Raw genomic sequence first — 17,714 nt, forward strand, 5'->3', positions numbered from 1 at the left:
GTAACTAAATTTTCTCCCTTGAGTTTCGAGTAGCCAAGCTTCGAATTCGACTCCATCCTCGAATTTTACAGTCCGCCTCGCCGTCGCCTTGCGCGCCAGCCAGCCCACCCGTTGGACCCTTGTCCCTCACGACTCGACCCGAGGACCAGGCGGTCCAGCAGCAACAGCAGCAGAGCCAGGCCCCGTCGTCGACCTCGTCGTGCGTCAAACAGGAGGACTCGGTCCGCACCGCAGGAGGTGGCGGTGGAGTATCGTCCGGCTCCGAGGACGACGAGGTCAGTCCCGGCGGGCCGACCATTCCGGGCTTCTCGCTGGTCCCCAGTCCGATGTTCAGCCACAGCGTCATGTACATGTCGCATTATCTGTCGCCGCGCGGGCCCACGGGCTGCCCCACGAGTATGCTCGACGAGAGGAGGAAGCGCAACAGGACCTTCATCGATCCGGTCACGGAGGTGCCGAGACTCGAGACCTGGTTCACTCACAACACCCATCCCAGCCATGCGGTAAATATATTTCGATGATCTCTTTTAGAATTATGACATTTCTTAAATGCGCGTTGAGTAGAGCAGTAGTTTTTGAAGATGGATTTTTTGAAAATTTCAATTCTTTCGTGGCTTGGAGTACTGATCGGGGCCTCGGTACTAACGGCCTAAACTTGCAAATATTGTGAGAAGAGATCGGAAAAACTATTTTAATTTATTTGATTCAAACAAGTCGCCATTGAAATTCAATAACATTAAAGGGTAAACTAAAAACAGCACCCGTATTTACGATCATTTATCTTCTCACGTTGCACATTAGCGCGCAAAAATCACCTGGCAATTGCTAAGAATTCAGTGTAATCCGTGGACCAAATCGTCAAATTCGCGCACTATAAATATGTTTACTTCATTGTACATTCATTTGAGGAATTTTCTAAAACAAAAAAATTTAAAAACGAAAATCCGCCACTTACATGCTTGAATACGAATTGTTGGAACACAGAGATATAGCTTGTAAGTTGTAGTTTTTCTCTGCGTTCCATTTTGTCACCCGGTGTCTCCCTCCTGTATGTGTGTGCGTATGCCACGAGTGCGTGCGCTTCGTGCGATCTAATTTTTCTTCAATGAACTTTTCAACCAACTGTGTTATCGCGAATTATACATTTTTCATAAAAAACCGAAAAAATTTAATTTAAAATATACATGAAAATCAGCAGAATTAAAACAGCTGTTGGAATAAAAATTTTTACTAAATTTCATAAAAAGTAACAGGATAAGCATATCAATAAATTTATATTAAAAGCATTTAACATCAAAAGTTACTGCTAATACATTTATAAAAAGCTTTCTCCTAAACATATGGTTTATATTTAAGTTGGTGAAGGGAAGGTCGTAGAGTTTTTCAAAATCACGATAAAATGGATACCACTTTTAAATATTTTATTATCATTTAATAAATTTGAAGATAATTATATGAATGATTTTACAAAATTTCGTAGCCTACACATGCACTAGTAGAATTCCTCATCGCGTTCAAATGTTTGGTTCAATTATGTACTGTATTTATGTGAGATTTGAGAGTACTTTTGTGCCCAAAGGATTTGTGACAAATTTTACATTCAAACGGTTTACTATGATCATGTACTGTCTGTTGGTGAACTTTGAGGTTATCTCTTCGCCCAAATGATTTGTGGCAAATGTCACAGTCAAATGGTTTAATACGAATATGTACTGCATTCATGTGAGTAATGAGGATACATTTTCGTCCAAATGATTTGTGACAAATCTCACATTCAAAGAATTTGCTCCGATCATGTACTATCTTCAAGTGAAATTTGAGGGTACCCTTACGTCCATATGACTTTTGACAAATCTCACATTCGAAGGGTTTGCTACGATTATGTATTGTACTCGTGTGAGTTTTGAGTACATTCTTGTATCCAAATGATTTGTGACAGATGCTACATTCAAAGGGTTTGCTCCGATCGTGTACCGCATTTATGTGAATTTTGAGGTGACCTTTTAATTTAAATGATTTTTGACAAATACCACATTCGAAAGGTTTGCTTTGATTGTGTACTGCATTAACGTGACGGTTTAGTTGACCTTTTTGCTCAAATGATATGTGACAAATCTTACATTCAAAAAGTTTGCTCTGATCATGTACTGTCTTCATGTGAAATTTGAGGGTATCCTTACGTCCATATGACTTTTGACAAATCTCACATTCGAAGGGTTTGCTACGATTATGTATTGTACTCGTGTGAGTTTTGAGTACATTCTTGTATCCAAATGATTTGTAACAAATTTCACATTCAAAGGGTTTGCTCCGATCATGTACTGCATTTATGTGAATTTTGAGGTGACCTTTTAATTTAAATGATTTTTGACAAAAGTCACATTCAAAAAGTTTCGATGTGTTTCCAATGATTAGATTTTTTTCTTCCAAGTAGTTGGTCCTCGTTTGGTTTTCTACTTTCACGGTAGGTGGATAACTCTGATACTCAGTTTTACAAATGGTTGTAGATACAGAAGTCAGTTCAGGTTTAACATCTTTGCACTCGAAATCTACGAATATTTTTTCATCAAAATTGTTTCGTAACGCCGTAGCCTCATTCATGTGATTTGCCTAGAATTAAACTTAAATAATAATATTTGAATGTTGGAAAATAGATTATGATTTAAAACATTGAACTTACCGATGTTTTCTGAAACACGAATGATTCGAAGTTTTTGGCTTCGCAAGAGTCCACCGAATCGAAACAATAATTTTCGTCTGCATCTGGGCAAGTATCATTCAGTTCTTTTTTCATCCTGAAGAATAATAAACTTCAATGAAGCGATCCCTTGGAAAAATAGCATGGAATAACAAAAACAGTATTACCTAACTTTGTCCTCTCTATTTTCCATCGCTCGCTTTGTGTGTAATTACTGTAAATTTTCACGGTGTACATAGAAAAAATATTCGAGGTTATACGCCTCGAGTATCCAATAATACCGCGTTTCGATTCCACTAATTAGTAAACACTTGCTCACTATAGGAATTCAGTTTTTCGCCAGCGACTGTACACACTGATCGTATGATGGCACGGCGTAACTGCGATTGTGGCAGCTCCTTGTCGATACTTTCCCCTTCCACCGTCGACTGGCGAAACGCAGTGATGTTCTGCGATACCGAGTACATGCTGCAAAAGAATCACAGGATCATCCCATTATCTGCTATGACTATACCTATAAATAAAACACAAGAAACAATATTTATTATATATAAATAAAATGCACGAGACAATATTCATGAAGCAAGCGAACATATTTATAGTGCGTGAATTTGACGACCTCTAGCGGTAATAATTATAATCCTCATAATATTTTCATTCTAGCTCAAACCAATACGTTGTATCCATTTTTCTCTGCGAGCTTGTGGTAATTTTCAAGCTCATTGTACTTTGCGGATTACTTTACATTCTTAGCGATTGACGTTTGAAATTTATTTGAAAAAATGTTGACAGGCTATTTGTGCGTACCAAATCGAAACGTCAAAAAATTTCAGCATAGTAAATAAATGTGGCACTAATTGTATTGCGTTTAATTTTCCCATTTTGCGTGTTTATCTTGGCCCTGGTAGAAATGCTTAACAGAAATACTAGCCTAATAACTAAAAAATAATCATTTAAAACGTTTTAAATTATACAACTATTAACTGTCTTATTTTTTGGCCATTTTTCTGTTACAATAGTAGTAAATGACCGCAGGAAATATTGTAAAATTTTTTTCGTAGTTATTACAACATAATTTGGAAAATTTAATTGACATTTTAGTCATAATATTGCTTAATGTTGAAAAAAAGATTAAGTCAAATTAGTGTTCTTAAACTCAAATTATAAGTAAAGGGTTGAAAAAATGTCACATCTTAAAAATTTACGGTCGAAGGATAATGGCAAACAATCGGATTTTAAAAATAATTTATGGATTGGTAGTGCGTGACACACATATTAGAAAAGAATATAAAACTGAACAATTTTACACTTTTTTTCTATCTGCTCTGCTTATGGAAAAATCAATTTCCACAGTATTTTTCATTAACGATCCCCTGAATCTGTTGCAGCTCATACTCAAGTACACGGAGGAGTTGAATCGAATGCCGTACAGGCAGAAGTTTCCGCGCCTTGAGCCGAAGAACGTGCAGTTCTGGTTCAAAAATCGACGAGCCAAATGCAAGCGCCTGAAGATGGCGCTGTTCGACGGCGAGTCTCCACAACCCCACCCCTATCACGCAGATTAGCCAACGGCAGCCGCCTCCACCGTCGCATCATCGTTACTCTCGTCGTCGCGCTTGTACATTTAATATACATATTAATTATACGTAATTAATTATTATCATGATTATTATTATTATTATTATTAATTCACGAGACTTATAGAGCTCCAACCAGGTTCGAATACGTGCAAAACTAGTTTTCCTTATAGCGAAGAGTTTTTGAAACGAATTTTTTTTCGCATTCAAAATGCATAATTCGTCATGAATAAAATTATTAATCGTGAGTCGTTAGCAAAAATGAAAAATACTCAATTTTTCGAATATTACAATTACCATAATCTAAGATTACATATAAACAATATATGAATGAAAAAAATGTAAATAAACACACGGATAGCTTCTAATAAGGGAAAAATAGCATGTTAAGGACAAAAGATTGTTGCAATTTCCGTGGGTTTAATGGCTGTATATTAAAAAAAAACTATGTACTTCGTAAACGAATAAATATAGTAACTGTCCCACATAGCATACATAATTTGTAAATAAATCGACTTGTAATGTTTTAGGCTCTATGAATTATTTTTAATGATTTGTAATCGTCATCATGAATTTCTCATTATTAAAATTATCGACACGATGATCTCGAAATAAAGAATAAAAAAAAATACAAACAAAGCTTACACCACTCGTTCATGGCTTCATATCTTACATTTCTCAATCCACGCTACACGCATCCTCTCATTCCTGCTGTGCCGACGCCATGGTAGCGCATCTTCAAAAATCAACCTGGCGATAACGTCAAAGACCCGTACAATAAAAGCTCCCATACGTGTGGATACTCGCGCGCACACGCGTCGCGTAGGAGATAAGACATTGACTGTCAACGCAGAGCGAAACCAGCGCGTGTTTCTCTGAATACGCGAAAGCCGGAAAATTAGATTGGACCCGATGATATCGAGCTTAATGCTTCGGCAGGAAATTGAAAATATAACTCGCGCGGCGGTGAGATTTGTTTTGTGCGCACGACGGTGCGTCGTCGCGGATGAGGTATCGATCAGCCATACTGGCTCTGATCAAGCTTTCATGACGCAGTTTAAATTCAGGGCAGCTCAATTTCTCCTCGGAAAAATATAATAGCCCAGTAGTGAGACGTAAATACTCTCGAGCAAAGTAAAAAAAAAAAAGAAAAGTAAACGAATATAAGGAGAAAAGCTCGAGTTAATATACGGCACAAACAAGACAAGCGAAAGCTCGTATTCTTCAAACGATAAGATATCAAAACACATATATACACGGGTATTCAGTTAAAGCCTCGCTGCGCACTGCAATAATAACAAGTATAATACAGAACTCAAATCTCCATTTAGCGCAAAGATGAAAAAGCATATAGAGGGAATAGAAGCGGAGCGTGTGTATATAGGAAAGCTCTCTCTCTCTCTCTCTCTCTCGGTGCGCCGTGAGGAGAGAAGAAAGGAGAGATTAAACGCGGTGAAAGATCGACGAGTGAGTTTCTCTACTAGCGGATTTAATGAGGATAGGCGGATTTGTCCAATTACAACGTCTTACAAGGATTCATATTCCGTTTGGCAAAACAACACTGAGAGATAGAGAGAGAGAGAGAAAGGTTGAAAGCCTCGTGCCGCAGTGCTACTTCTTACTCTCTCCGCGCAGCCCCCAAAAACTTATATTCTTTCTATACCTGCATATGCGTTTAGTGTGTAAAAATCTACAATTTGAGCAAAAAGTTGAAAGCTCCAGCGTTTTTTTGCGAGGAATGTCAGCTTACCAACGATCATCCCCTTATCCGATGCTCATTTGTCAAGCCGCAAAAGAGACGTTTATTCACGCCTCGCAAAATGAGCTGGTTTTATTTTTTTCGACAAATATAATATCGTACGGCTCGAGACGTCGAATTCCACATCTCGCATACATCATCGTCGCGCGGCGAACAAATAGCCGTTTCCTCTCTGCGGAAAGTCGTTTTCCGCCGCGGCAGCAACCCCTGAAAGCACAATTCTTTCTCCTCACCTCTACGCTCCCGCACCAAACTTGATATGCATACAACGTCTACATAGACTTCCTTATAACATATACATAATATTATAGATATACAAAAGGAGCTGCCTGCCTCGCCGACGAGTTTATCATATGTTATATACGGCCGCGCGCGCGCAGCTCTTTTACCGCGCCATACGAGAAAGCTGTGCGTTGCGCGTGTATGACATTGTGCGCGCGAGAGTCAAGCTTCGGCATTCAAGGTACGTTCTTATCTGCCTATCCGGAGCGCGGAGCTGTCAGCAAAGTTCCTGAATAACTGCGCGCTAGCGCCAGCGAGTGGAGGAGGACCAGAGCGTAATATATCTATATGTGTGTCGCGCCTAGCCTCGACGAAGATATTGTATGCATGTATAATGCGCGCCTCCTCTTATATATGCACGCACTTAAACGCTATAAGACTTTGTGCCAGACTCGACGTTAAATTAACTGTATACATCTAGTTTCGTTTTTTCCTCCCGAAAATGAGAAGTAACGCAGGTCTATAGCACAGCGATGTGTGCGTGCTACAGGGCTAGGGCGAAAGACGCGCGCCCCTTTCATTGTACTCTCGTTACGTCGATTGACTCTCATGTCGTCGACGTCGTCGTCACTGACTCTTCGACAATCATCCAGCCAGCCAGCCAGTCAGCCGATGGGATAGTTTTGGATGTGTGTAGCCTCTTTCCAGATACGCGACGCGTTTATATATCTATATACGCGCGTGTGTCCAACTATTCGCGCAAACTTTCATCTGACATGACTGCCGGATGAAAGATAATAATATCACGAGCGTGTTTCGAGCGAGAGAGTGAGAGAGCCTCGCGCGCCGTCGAGAGTCTACTGGAGTTGAGAAACTGAAAATGCCCATAACCGAATCAACGTACAATCTCAATCTCTGTCTCTCTTTCTGTTACTCGACTACAGCTGCTGCCGCTATGCTACTCTCGCGTCGAGAGAGATTCTGTCAAGCGAGAGAATCGTGTGACAAAAATTCAATCGCCACCTCTTTCCGCTTCGGAAGTGATAATAAGCCACCGGCTACTGCGCCAGATAATCGTTCATTATACAAACTCGAATGTGTTCGCGTTAATTAACGTTTAATCGCATTTCTCAAGTTGAATTGTGATATTTTAAACGAGAAAAAGGAATACTCAACATTAATAATGGTCTGATGGTCGAAAAATGGCTATTTGAAATGTATTTATAGATCTAAGCATTAATTGGCTTGTTTTTCGTTTGTTTTTTGTTACCATTATGTTTTCAAATATTGAGCGCATTTTAAATTTGACCTACAAATGACAATTCAACTGTTCAGACCAGTTCAACCACTTTCAATACAATAATACTACTTTGAGCATTCACTACTAGATGGCGAACTCCTTGGTTCGTAGATTCTGCAAGTGTCAAAGTCAAAATAATTGTATAAGTAGAACAACGGTATAAAATTGTTTAAATGATCTTCAAATTTTAAATAAAATGACCATAAAAAGTGGAAAAAAACGTTACACTTTTGGTCAATACAAGGCCAGCACTACTGTCCTTTTTATTCCCAAGAAAATTTTTCATTTGCCAAAAACTAGTCATAAAACGTCGAGCATATCTAACACGAAAAACATAATCAACATCGCGGAGAAAACGAAAGATGGAGTTCCCAATGAAAATTATTCGCAGCCATACGCGCTCTAAGCTTAAAAAGCTCGAGCCAAAATCTTAAAACCGACAATTTTGTCCTCCGTAAGTAACTTACTCGAAGTCGAACTAGTGCGCTTTTTCTTACAAACGACAGACATTTTCACTCTTAGATGCCTAAGCGCTCGCGCGAGGAGAAGGACGAAACGAGTATTTGAGGGCCTTGCAAATTGGTGAGGGGGTGGGATTGGCGCGCGTAATCCAGTCGATGCAGGGAGGAGACAACGAGAGTGCAGCTCTACGCGCTACAAGCACCTATAGCCTCTCGAATTAATTGATTTACTCGACAAGACTTTTTTGTGTCTCGTGCCTGGAATAATGCTCGAAAAAATTAAAAGTAAATTAAGCCGACAGTAGGAGGACTGCAGCGCTAATAAAACACAAGTCGAGTACAAATGAACTCCGACTAAGCGGCAGACAAGCGCTTCCTTATTCTTTAATCCTGCTCTCTCTCTCCTGGGGGGTGTAGTACTACATAGCGCATATAAAAGCTTCACGGAACGCGAAAGTTTATATAGCCCTACCGGACCTCTACTACCTACCTACCTACTACTACTCCCTCGCGTCTCTGCGCTGTGTAGTACGCGATTGAAAGTAATGAGACATAGCAACGGATTTTCCAGCCACTAAGTTGTTAGCTTGTCATCTCTGCAGCCGACGACGAGAGATGCTCTGCTCCACGGCAGTGGATAATAAGCCGAGGCCGAAGGGATATTGTCATTAGAGATTTTCCGCAAGCTCTGCGAGTAGGCAAGGAAAATGTCGAGCCGAGTTTCTCCTCCTTTTCCTTCTTCTTGTTCTTTTGTTTTATTTTTTTTTTTTTTTCATGTTACAGAACTAATTTTCCAATGTTCGTTCACGCGCGAAGGTAAATCACGCATCCTTTCTTTTTTGATCCCATAAATCACGCGCCTAGGAAAAAGAGATTACTACGATTCTCTCGTACAGACACACACGCACACAATAATAATACCTATCTCTCCGCTTGAGTGTGAGAAAAAGTCGTCCTCTATCAAGGCTATAATACCGCGCGGCGAGACTTAATTGATCTACAGGCGAATATTAGAGCACTTAAGACGTGGTGCGCACGCGTGGTCATTTAGCGAGGAAGATTCATAGCTTATATGGACTCTTGTTTTCTCTTCTGGGCTGAAGGTGATCGCGTACAATGGGCTAGCTAGCAGCTCGGCAAGGAGCAGCGCTTCGTAAATAAAAGAAATCCCTAGTAATGGCTTTTTCTCTGGCTGACGCGACCGAACAAACTTCGGGGCTATATAATATTTTTGGATTATAACCAGACACGGGGTTAATTCTTTGATCTTTGTTTTGCGCGCGAGCTCGAGTTTTCTCGGAACGTCGCTATACAGCCGTAGCCCAGACAATTTGATAACAACATGTAAATGCACGGATCTTAGTTCAGTCGCTGCATAATGCATTCTTTCGGAATTCGGGCGAGTCCTGGCTTGCGCCAGGCGGCCGCAGAAATCCCACTTTCTAATCCCTTTCTCAAGTCACTGTGCTCAATCTGGAAAGTGCGTGGCTGCTCTAGGGTTGCGTAATAGAGAACGGAGCACACACACTTAGCATCCAAGGCTAATTCACGCGACTAAAGCTTGCGGGCCGCGCCGATACATAATTTATGCGCGCCACAAGCTAGACGACACACAACGACGACGTAGACGACGATTGTTCGCTTAGTAGCTAGATCTACTTAGCAGTCAATTTCGGGAAAGCAACCAGGTGCACTCGATTCACATTATAACGCAGTAACTCGTGTTAAAATTCACTTGGCTTGTTTGTGCTGCTGCTGCTGCTTGTCGCGTTTAAACAAAAGTCATAAAGCTCGAGAGACGAGCATCCTCGCTGGAGCGAAAAAGCCAATTCATAAATCTAGTCATAAGCGACAAGTTGCCTCGCCTCGCGCGTCCAAGTCTTACAGGCGTGCACACTCTCGAGGCTCTCTTACGAGTTTATGCTGCGTCTCGGAGGCGAAGCACACGAGCAGCAGCAGCAGCAACCTCTCTCTCCGTTCTCTGGACGAGGAGCGATAAAGCCAAGTCGCGCGGCAGCCAAGGCGCTAAATACTTACATAAATCTGTATTGCCCCGTTGAGGAGCTTATGTATAAAGGAAACTCGAAGGAGAGAGAGCTGCAACGGTAGCAGCAGCGCCAGTCGTTACAAGCTGCGCGAGCGGCCGAGACGACTACTATTATAGAGGTACGGCGAGGGCTTTCTTGTACACAACTTACAGACTGCACATACATACGGCATCGATGCGTGTAATTCTTACCGCTTACAATTTTTACTCGGGTGAAAGTGGACAAATTTACATAACCACGCTCGTGCATAAATATAAAGACTCGCGTCTTATTGATATCCATAATAGAGCTTGCGCGACGTCGAGAAAGGGTTGAGGGTTGGCGCAGGAGAGAAAGCTCGACTCGAGCGAGAGAGAGAGAGAGAGAGATACGCCGCGAGTGCCAATTTCACAGAAGGCGAGAAAAGCGCGAGAAATCCGTGCCTGCTTGCGGAGGCAATAAATCTACAGCTAGTATATCTCTGAGCTCATGAATGTTATTAAGATACAACCCCAGCAAGCGCAAGCTAGATAGGAGCTTGCAGTATATACTCCATACCTACATAGACTATATATAGCGTGGCGCTTCCTTTTATGTTATATTTTTTTTTGGAAAAAGGAGGGAAAATATCACGCGGGGTGTGTGTTTTATAGTCCCTCTCGCTCCGAAAGGGTGTCCATCCACGGTGTGAGCCCGGGCGTGAAAATCAACGCGCTCACCTGTGTGCACTGTGCGCAGCGCAGTTTAATAAAGCACGGGCGCGAAGAAGAAGAATCCATCGAATTAGCATGGCAGCACGCGTCCTATAACCCAAGATAGATAGACAAGTAAAGGAGAGAGAGAAAGAGAGAAGTATATAGTCCTACTAGCAGCAGTGCGCTGGGCGAAATTTTATGAAGAAATACCGCGTCGGGTAATCCTGCCATAGATCACAAGACCCGTTGGCCGTTCTCTCGCTCTCTCTCTCTCTTACTCTGACGTCGTAGTAGCGAGCAGAGAGAAACTGAGCGAGCGAGAGAGAGGGAAAATAAACTTCCCGCGAGCGTCTTAATGCCAAGGGACTTAACTCATACTTAGCTCGTTGCGAAGGGCGGGCCGAGCCGCGCGCTCTATATAGCCCAGCAGCACCACCCGATCTTTCGAGAACGCCAACTATAGGTACAAAAAAAAGGTAAATTCCTTCTTCTTCCTTTTTTTTTTTGCTTACTCTCCGTAGCGGCGGTGGCTACGGCAGCGGTGGCTCTAACGCGGATTTTTTATTTTCGCATTCTTGCTGACGCGCCGCTGAGTTTGAATAAATCATCGTTTTCTATACCGTTACCCGTAAGCAAAACAATAAGACGACGACGACAGATAGAGTGAGAGAGAGAGAGAGGTAGAGAGAGCTTGACCCCGCACGAAACGGAAAATTTGATCAGAACTCCGACTACGACGACGACTCTCGAGTCGAGGGAGGTTTTATCCCTTATCAATCGAGTGCCTCGAGTCGAGTTGCCGCGCGCACGCACGCACAAAGGAACGAAGCGGTATGCCCCCGAAGCCTTATCCGCTGAAAGTCATCATCCTTGTCGTCGTCGTGTGCTACCGGTTTGTCCTTTGTTTGTCCATCTCACGAACTGTTTCGATATTTATGGTTTATTCCGGGTCAGAAAGCGCTTTCTACAGGATATAACCGACATGAAACCCCACCCTCTCTCTCCTCCCTGTATGAGTTGTAATTTTTTTAAATAATTGAGAAATTGCAGATGTAGGATAGCGCAGAGCTACACCCTTTCCTTGATCAATCAATCAATTACCCGCAGCCCGAGGAGCAGCGAGCTCTCAGCTGTGAAATGGACCGGCTACGGTATATACCACTTGATATTACATCAAGACGCAAGGGGTCGTCGTCGCCGCCGCTTCGAGATCAAAGCTCTCTCTCACTGTCTTTTAGTCGAGCTCACGGCTCACGGCCAATTAAGCCGCTGCCTTACGTATACTCGCACAGATGTATATAATAATATATTTACTCTCGCGCGAGACGGACACGTCCTTATCCCTTTCTCGGAAGGAGGTGGGAGATGGGGTTGGTGGGGGGTGGAGGCGTTTACATAGGCGAGCAAACAAACGGATGTATAATGATACGTATGCGTTGACGTCGATCGGCCACCCAAAATTGTCTCTTTATTTTTTCTTACTCGAGCTTGGCTCATGCACTTGCGATAAAGTCGTAGCTTCCTCATAGAGAGAAGATAGCTCGAGTCGAGCAAACCATAAACTCTCCAAAGGCAAACGTTATATTGTATACACATAAGCCTCTGCTGCTGTCTGTGTGTGCGCCTCGTGCCTGCCTGCTTGGCTGTGTGTCTACGTAGCCGCGTTTGAAGGGTGGTTTATGTATTACGAGTAAGATATCCGATGATTTAGCTCTGTTAGAGACTCTCTTTCTCTCTCTTGAGGCTCGCGAGGAGACGCACACGCCTTATCTCGTCGCGTGGACTCCTTCTCTCTGCGTAATCTTTTATTAATTCAGCTACTTGCGCGAAATTTATACCTAGCTCGCCGCCCGTGTAGTTGCTGCTGCTTTTGTTTACGGCCTGTGGCCACATTCTTTTGTTGCGAGGGACGTTTATACGCGCAGAGAGTCTTAAATCTTTACAAAATTATCTTTTTATTCGTTTTATAAGCTATGGTTATTTTTATCTATAAGGTTGATCTTTGCTACACAGATGGCTTAAAAGTTTTAGTCTCGTTTCTCGGCTTTACAGCGCCGGACGAGCTCCGCCACGGGGTACCTCGACACACGGAAGTTGGTCTCATCGTAATCCAGCGAGTCGTTGTAGACTTTCTGCATGCGATTCGACATGACGAGCAGTTCTTCCTCGCCCTCCTCGTTAAGGACGATCTTCAAGCCGCTGATGAATTGAAGGCGCTCGTGGTCACGAAGCACGATTTTCTGTAAATTTTCAATTTTCGGAGGTGATGTTACGATCAACGAAAATTGATAAAAAAAAAGGAGGATGGCACTTACGTAGCTTTGGCTGAAGTTTATGGGGTCGGTAAAATTGAAACAGCCCAGAGCTATTTCCTCGGATAATCCGTAGAATAAAACACCCTCGCGCGAAAATACCAGTGGAGCAGTGCCTTGACTCGGTAGCACATTCATGCCACTGAGATAGTTGATTTTTTTCGTGAGCAGCTCGTTGGTGGCGACGAAGTGCATCGAGTATGAGGCCAGAGGTCTGAAAGCTAAGTACTGAGAGCCATCGGGTAATTTCGGTGACAGTGCCAAGCCCACCACTCCGTCGCTAAGGTTGAATTTTTCACCGGCGATTGAGAAAGTTTCTGCCGGACCGTATTCGGGCTCGAATGCTTGGCTCTCGAGTCGTCGGATTTCCTTGCCCTGTACTACCAGGAGGCCATTTCCGTAATTATCGGCGATATAAATCTTAGCTTTCTGTGAAAAATTTAATTTGATACACGATCTTACCACGATGATGTTATAAAAAAAAGTATAAACAATTGGTTGTTACCTCTGGATCGGAGCAAGAATCATCTTCGTAATGAACGATCGGAGTGACGAGATTTCCTCTACGTGTTTGACGATTCATGCCTAATCTTTTGGGTATAGTCACTCTGTGAACCAATTCGTTCGTCTCCAGGTCGAATACCAATAACTTTGGCGAGCACAGGATGTCTCCGTTCTTTTTACCGGTATCCAGAAGCCATATTCTGTTGCACTTGTCGATCTACACTTTTAATAATTGGTTTTAAAATAGAGCTCAAAATTTATGTAACATAGAAGATATACTTACCGCAACCCTGTACACATTCACGATGGTCTGGTCGCAGTCCCTCGAGCCCAAATGCCAAGACCAATCGGGATAAGGCTGGAGCACCGGCCCACCGGTCGTACCGCACTTGTTCGCCAGAGTATTCACCGTAGCCGGAACTCCATCCTTGGCCAAAACCGTCACGAATATCCGGCCGTCTCGGGCCTGATCGACGTCGATCGGCACCATGTTCTCGTAATCGTAGGTCCCATTTCGGATGAACAGCACCCTCTGCCTGCTCGAAGACCAGTCGTACTCGAAGTACCTCCAGTTGTAGCTGTTGATTAAAGTCTTGGCTTCATCGTCAGCGATTTTTGCGGACGCGACGACGAAGAAGAGCGCAACGACGACGAGAGCTGCATAACAGCAGCGATGCAGGTGACACATCATTAGCGCGCGATTTAAGGTAAAATTGCGCGAGCTGCCGGATTTTGATTGCTCGTTATTGATCCCATATTTATAAAAGGTAAACACGATTGCGCTCGGCTAATAGGTATTGTTTCACTTTATAATAATACATTATATTGCCGCCAGTGGCAGTCAATATATGATTTGCCTCATCGATGATTCGCGCGCAGCTGTGCAAACATCGCGATTCGGATTCGGATGCATATAACACGATTCGTTTGGGAAAATTTTGTTAAACACAATCCGTTGCAACGATTATCAATAGGAAGTACGGATTTTTAAAGGTTGCAGATGAGCAAACTGTATATATCATGTAATAATTTCCAATCGAGCTTTTCTTTTTGCAGCGCGCGCGAGGCACGTAGTGCTGCGGGCGCGATGTGTCACCAGGTGTGTCACGGAGTGCTATCTTCTTAAAATAACTTTCTCTTCGGGAACACGCGCCTCTCCTCTCTCTCTCTCTCTCTCTCTGCGCTCTCATAAATCCGCGCGCAGGCACATCTCTTTATAATATAGGGCGAATGGGAGACGGGCGCGACTGCTACTGCCACGAGCGGGGTACGGTCTTAAAAGTCCGCTATCAGCGTCGAAGCCCATGCAAAGAGGTTATACCGCACACCACCACGTCGTCGTCGTCGTGGAAGGAAGGAGGTAAGTTTTCGGGATGCGCCTGTGGATGTGCTGCTGCTGTGATGAAGGGGTGGGTGGATGGGAGGCGGGGGTGGCAAGCGCTATATTATTATTAGAGTCCCTTAAGTCTAAGAGCCTTAAATCTGCGATAAGTTATGGGAGAGCCGACGCTCTCTCTCTCTCTCTCCTCTCTCTTCTCTTCTCTCTCGCTTACCAGCATTTTCCTTCCTTCCTTCCTTATATACTCAACTTATGCATAACGCAACTATATATCTATATGGATGGGCTGCTGCTGCCGCTGCGCACCTCGTGTAATGTCTTAGACATCGCGTTCGCTGCTGGCCTTTATCTCGGCATACATTATAACCGAGAACGAGAGAGAGAGAGAGAGAGAGAGACGGAAGCAGCCTTCAGTGTGAGCTCGCGCGCGCGCGAGGGTAATTGAAAATAACTGCGTGCCTAAACCGAATTTGGCAAATCCTGCTGGTGGCACCCGTTGCACACGCTCATATACACGCGATGCGTACCCTCCCTATGCGACGTACGTGAGGATCATCGCTTGCGCTGAGAGATATTTTTTTTAATTTCGCCGAAAGAGATGATTGGTAGCTCTGCTGCTGCTGCTGCTGCTGCTACGCTTTATATACCGCATACAGAATGATTAAGTGTAAAATTTTTAAGATTCGATGCTGCTAGTGGTAACTTTGAAAGGGTGTACTACTTTTGCTCGGTCAAATCATTGCTAAGAAGTTGAAGATTGCTAAACTATTCGTAGATCTGTCTCTCAGATAGTTTATGTTATCTTGTGAATTTATCGATGAGCTGTTTGGATGAGTCGCATATGGCAATCACGAAGCTTACCGTATGAGCGTCTACGTAAAGGTTGAATAGGTACAAAAATAACAAGCATGCAATATTTTTTTCGTTCTGGTACTGTGGACCAACATCTTTTGATAATTCAATAGATATATTTTGCATCGGGTGAACAGCAATGTTACTTCTTTCGGAATTATATACACCGATAAAGAGTAGGTATTTGAAAAATCTGGTATTTATTCAAGTTGATGTAAGGAAGGTGTGTAGGATATTTCAAAATCACAAAACAATTAATAACAGTTTGAAATATTTTATTATTACTCACGAAGTTATAGATATTTATGTAATTCCTTATCGTGTCCAAATTACCTCCGGATGAGTCTCACACATTTGAGTTTCTTCAGATCATGTACTAAATTAATGTGTTGGTTGAAGTCACTTTTGTATACAAACGATTTGTGACCAACATTACATTCGAAGGGTTCGCAGCGAGCATGTACTGCATTTATATGCCTTTTGAGATTTGTTTTTAGTCCAAATGATTTATGACAAATGCCACATTCAAAGGATTTGCTACTATTATGTACTGTATATATGTGAACTTTAACGTTACTTTTTCGTCCAAATGCTTTATGACAAATGTCACACTCAAAGAGTTTACTTTGATTATGTACAGTCATGATGTGAATTTTGACGGTTCCCTTTTCTCCAAATGATTTGTGACAAATCTCACATTCGAAGGGTTTACTGCCATTATGTACTGTACTCGTGTGAGTTTTGAGTACACTCGCCGGGTTAGATACTCGGACCTCGAAGATTTGAGATCGATTAGTTGCTTACTTCACTGTTTATAAACAACAGCGCGTGACTACATTTTTACGATGGACGCTGCGCAGTGAAGGAAGCGAGTAATCGATCTCAAATTTTCGAGGTCCGAGTATCTAACCCGGCGGGTGTACATACTGGTATCCAAATGATTTGTAACAAATTTCACATTCAAAGGGTTTGCTCCGATCGTGTACTGCATTTATGTGAGTTTTGAGGTGACCTTTTAATTTAAATGATTTTTGACAAAAGTCACATTCAAAATTAGATTTTTTTCTTCCAAGTAGTTGGTCCTCGTTTGGTTTTCTACTTTCACGGTAGGTGGATAACTCTGATACTCAGTTTTACAAATGGTTGTAAATGCAGAAATCGGTTCAGGTTTAACATCTTTGCACTCGAAATCTACGAATATTTTTTCATCAAACTTGTTTCGTAACGGCATAGTCTCACTCGTGTGATTTGCCTAAAATTAAAGTAAATAATAGTTTTCGATTGATGAAGAACATAATATAATTCAAAACATTGAACTCACCAAGGTTTTATGAAACGTGAATGTTTCAAAGTTATTGGCTTTGCAAGAGTCCACCGAATCGAAATTGTAATTTTTGTCTGCATCTGGCCAAGTATCATTCGGCTCCTCTTTTATTCTGTAGAATAATCAACTTTGATAAAGCACCAGCTTAAAAAAATATCATATCATACATAAAGTAAGTTATACCTCTCTGTATCCTCTCTATTTTCCATCACCCGCTTGTTTTAAATGTATTTTTCTTCATCCGCTGCTCGAAAGAACATTCTTTCGTCTTCGAATCCGGAGACGAAAGTACAACTTTTGCTCCCTAACTTCACAGCGTAAAAGTAAACTCTCCCTATCAACCGTAACCTAAATATTAAGTTTATTTAGTTAACGTGCTTAGATTGAGTAAAAATATCATGAATCAAAGCAATGTATCATCCTCTGAAGAATCAGAAAGTGAAGAAGAAGTCATTAGGAACTTCGATGATGAAGCCGGATAATTAATTGCGAACGAGACTTTGCCGGAAATCAAAAGATCGGTACCAACTAGTGTACGAAAATTATAAAAAGTGGCTTGTTCAGAACAAAAATTGTATATCGGCATCGCATGAAAAAAATCTGGTGGTTTATTTCAAGGAATTGAACTCTAAATTAAAGCCACC

General features: G+C 42.2%; 3 protein-coding genes across 5 annotated transcripts in view; 1 reads left to right on the top strand and 2 right to left on the bottom strand.

Moving 5' to 3' along the window:
* LOC106654643 overlaps nt 1–4,909 on the top strand; it is a 42,420-nt gene extending 37,511 nt beyond the window's left edge. The window contains exons 5-6 of the mRNA XM_023458524.1: nt 72–503; nt 4,087–4,909. Of these exons, the coding sequence (XP_023314292.1) occupies nt 72–503; nt 4,087–4,263 (609 nt within the window). The 3' untranslated portion in view covers nt 4,264–4,909. The remainder of the gene's footprint in view (nt 1–71; nt 504–4,086) is intronic.
* Nucleotides 1,483–3,269, bottom strand: LOC111693589 (gastrula zinc finger protein XlCGF8.2DB-like). Of its 3 annotated transcripts, none has more exons than XM_023458525.1 (3): nt 2,871–3,269; nt 2,681–2,795; nt 1,483–2,610 (listed from the first exon to the last, which is right to left on the bottom strand). In XM_023458525.1, the coding sequence occupies exons 1-3, from the start codon at nt 2,933–2,935 to the stop codon at nt 1,528–1,530; spliced, it is 1,263 nt and encodes a 420-aa protein (XP_023314293.1). In that variant the 5' UTR covers nt 2,936–3,269; the 3' UTR covers nt 1,483–1,527. The 3 variants fall into 3 exon arrangements, with proteins under 3 accessions (XP_023314293.1, XP_023314294.1, XP_023314295.1); XM_023458526.1 differs by having other exon boundaries at nt 2,866–3,269; XM_023458527.1 differs by lacking the exon at nt 2,871–3,269 and having other exon boundaries at nt 1,483–2,621; nt 2,681–2,724.
* A 7,857-nt stretch (nt 4,910–12,766) lies between the features above and the next one.
* Nucleotides 12,767–14,243, bottom strand: LOC106654499 (major royal jelly protein 1-like). Its single transcript, XM_014374417.1, has 4 exons — nt 13,839–14,243; nt 13,557–13,772; nt 13,055–13,480; nt 12,767–12,979 (listed from the first exon to the last, which is right to left on the bottom strand). The coding sequence occupies exons 1-4, from the start codon at nt 14,241–14,243 to the stop codon at nt 12,767–12,769; spliced, it is 1,260 nt and encodes a 419-aa protein (XP_014229903.1).
* Between the last annotated feature and the right edge of the window lie 3,471 nt (nt 14,244–17,714).

Source organism: Trichogramma pretiosum, unplaced genomic scaffold (genome assembly GCF_000599845.2).
Source record: "Trichogramma pretiosum strain Unisexual culture from Peru unplaced genomic scaffold, Tpre_2.0 scaffold46, whole genome shotgun sequence".
Classification (NCBI taxonomy): domain Eukaryota; kingdom Metazoa; phylum Arthropoda; class Insecta; order Hymenoptera; family Trichogrammatidae; genus Trichogramma; species Trichogramma pretiosum.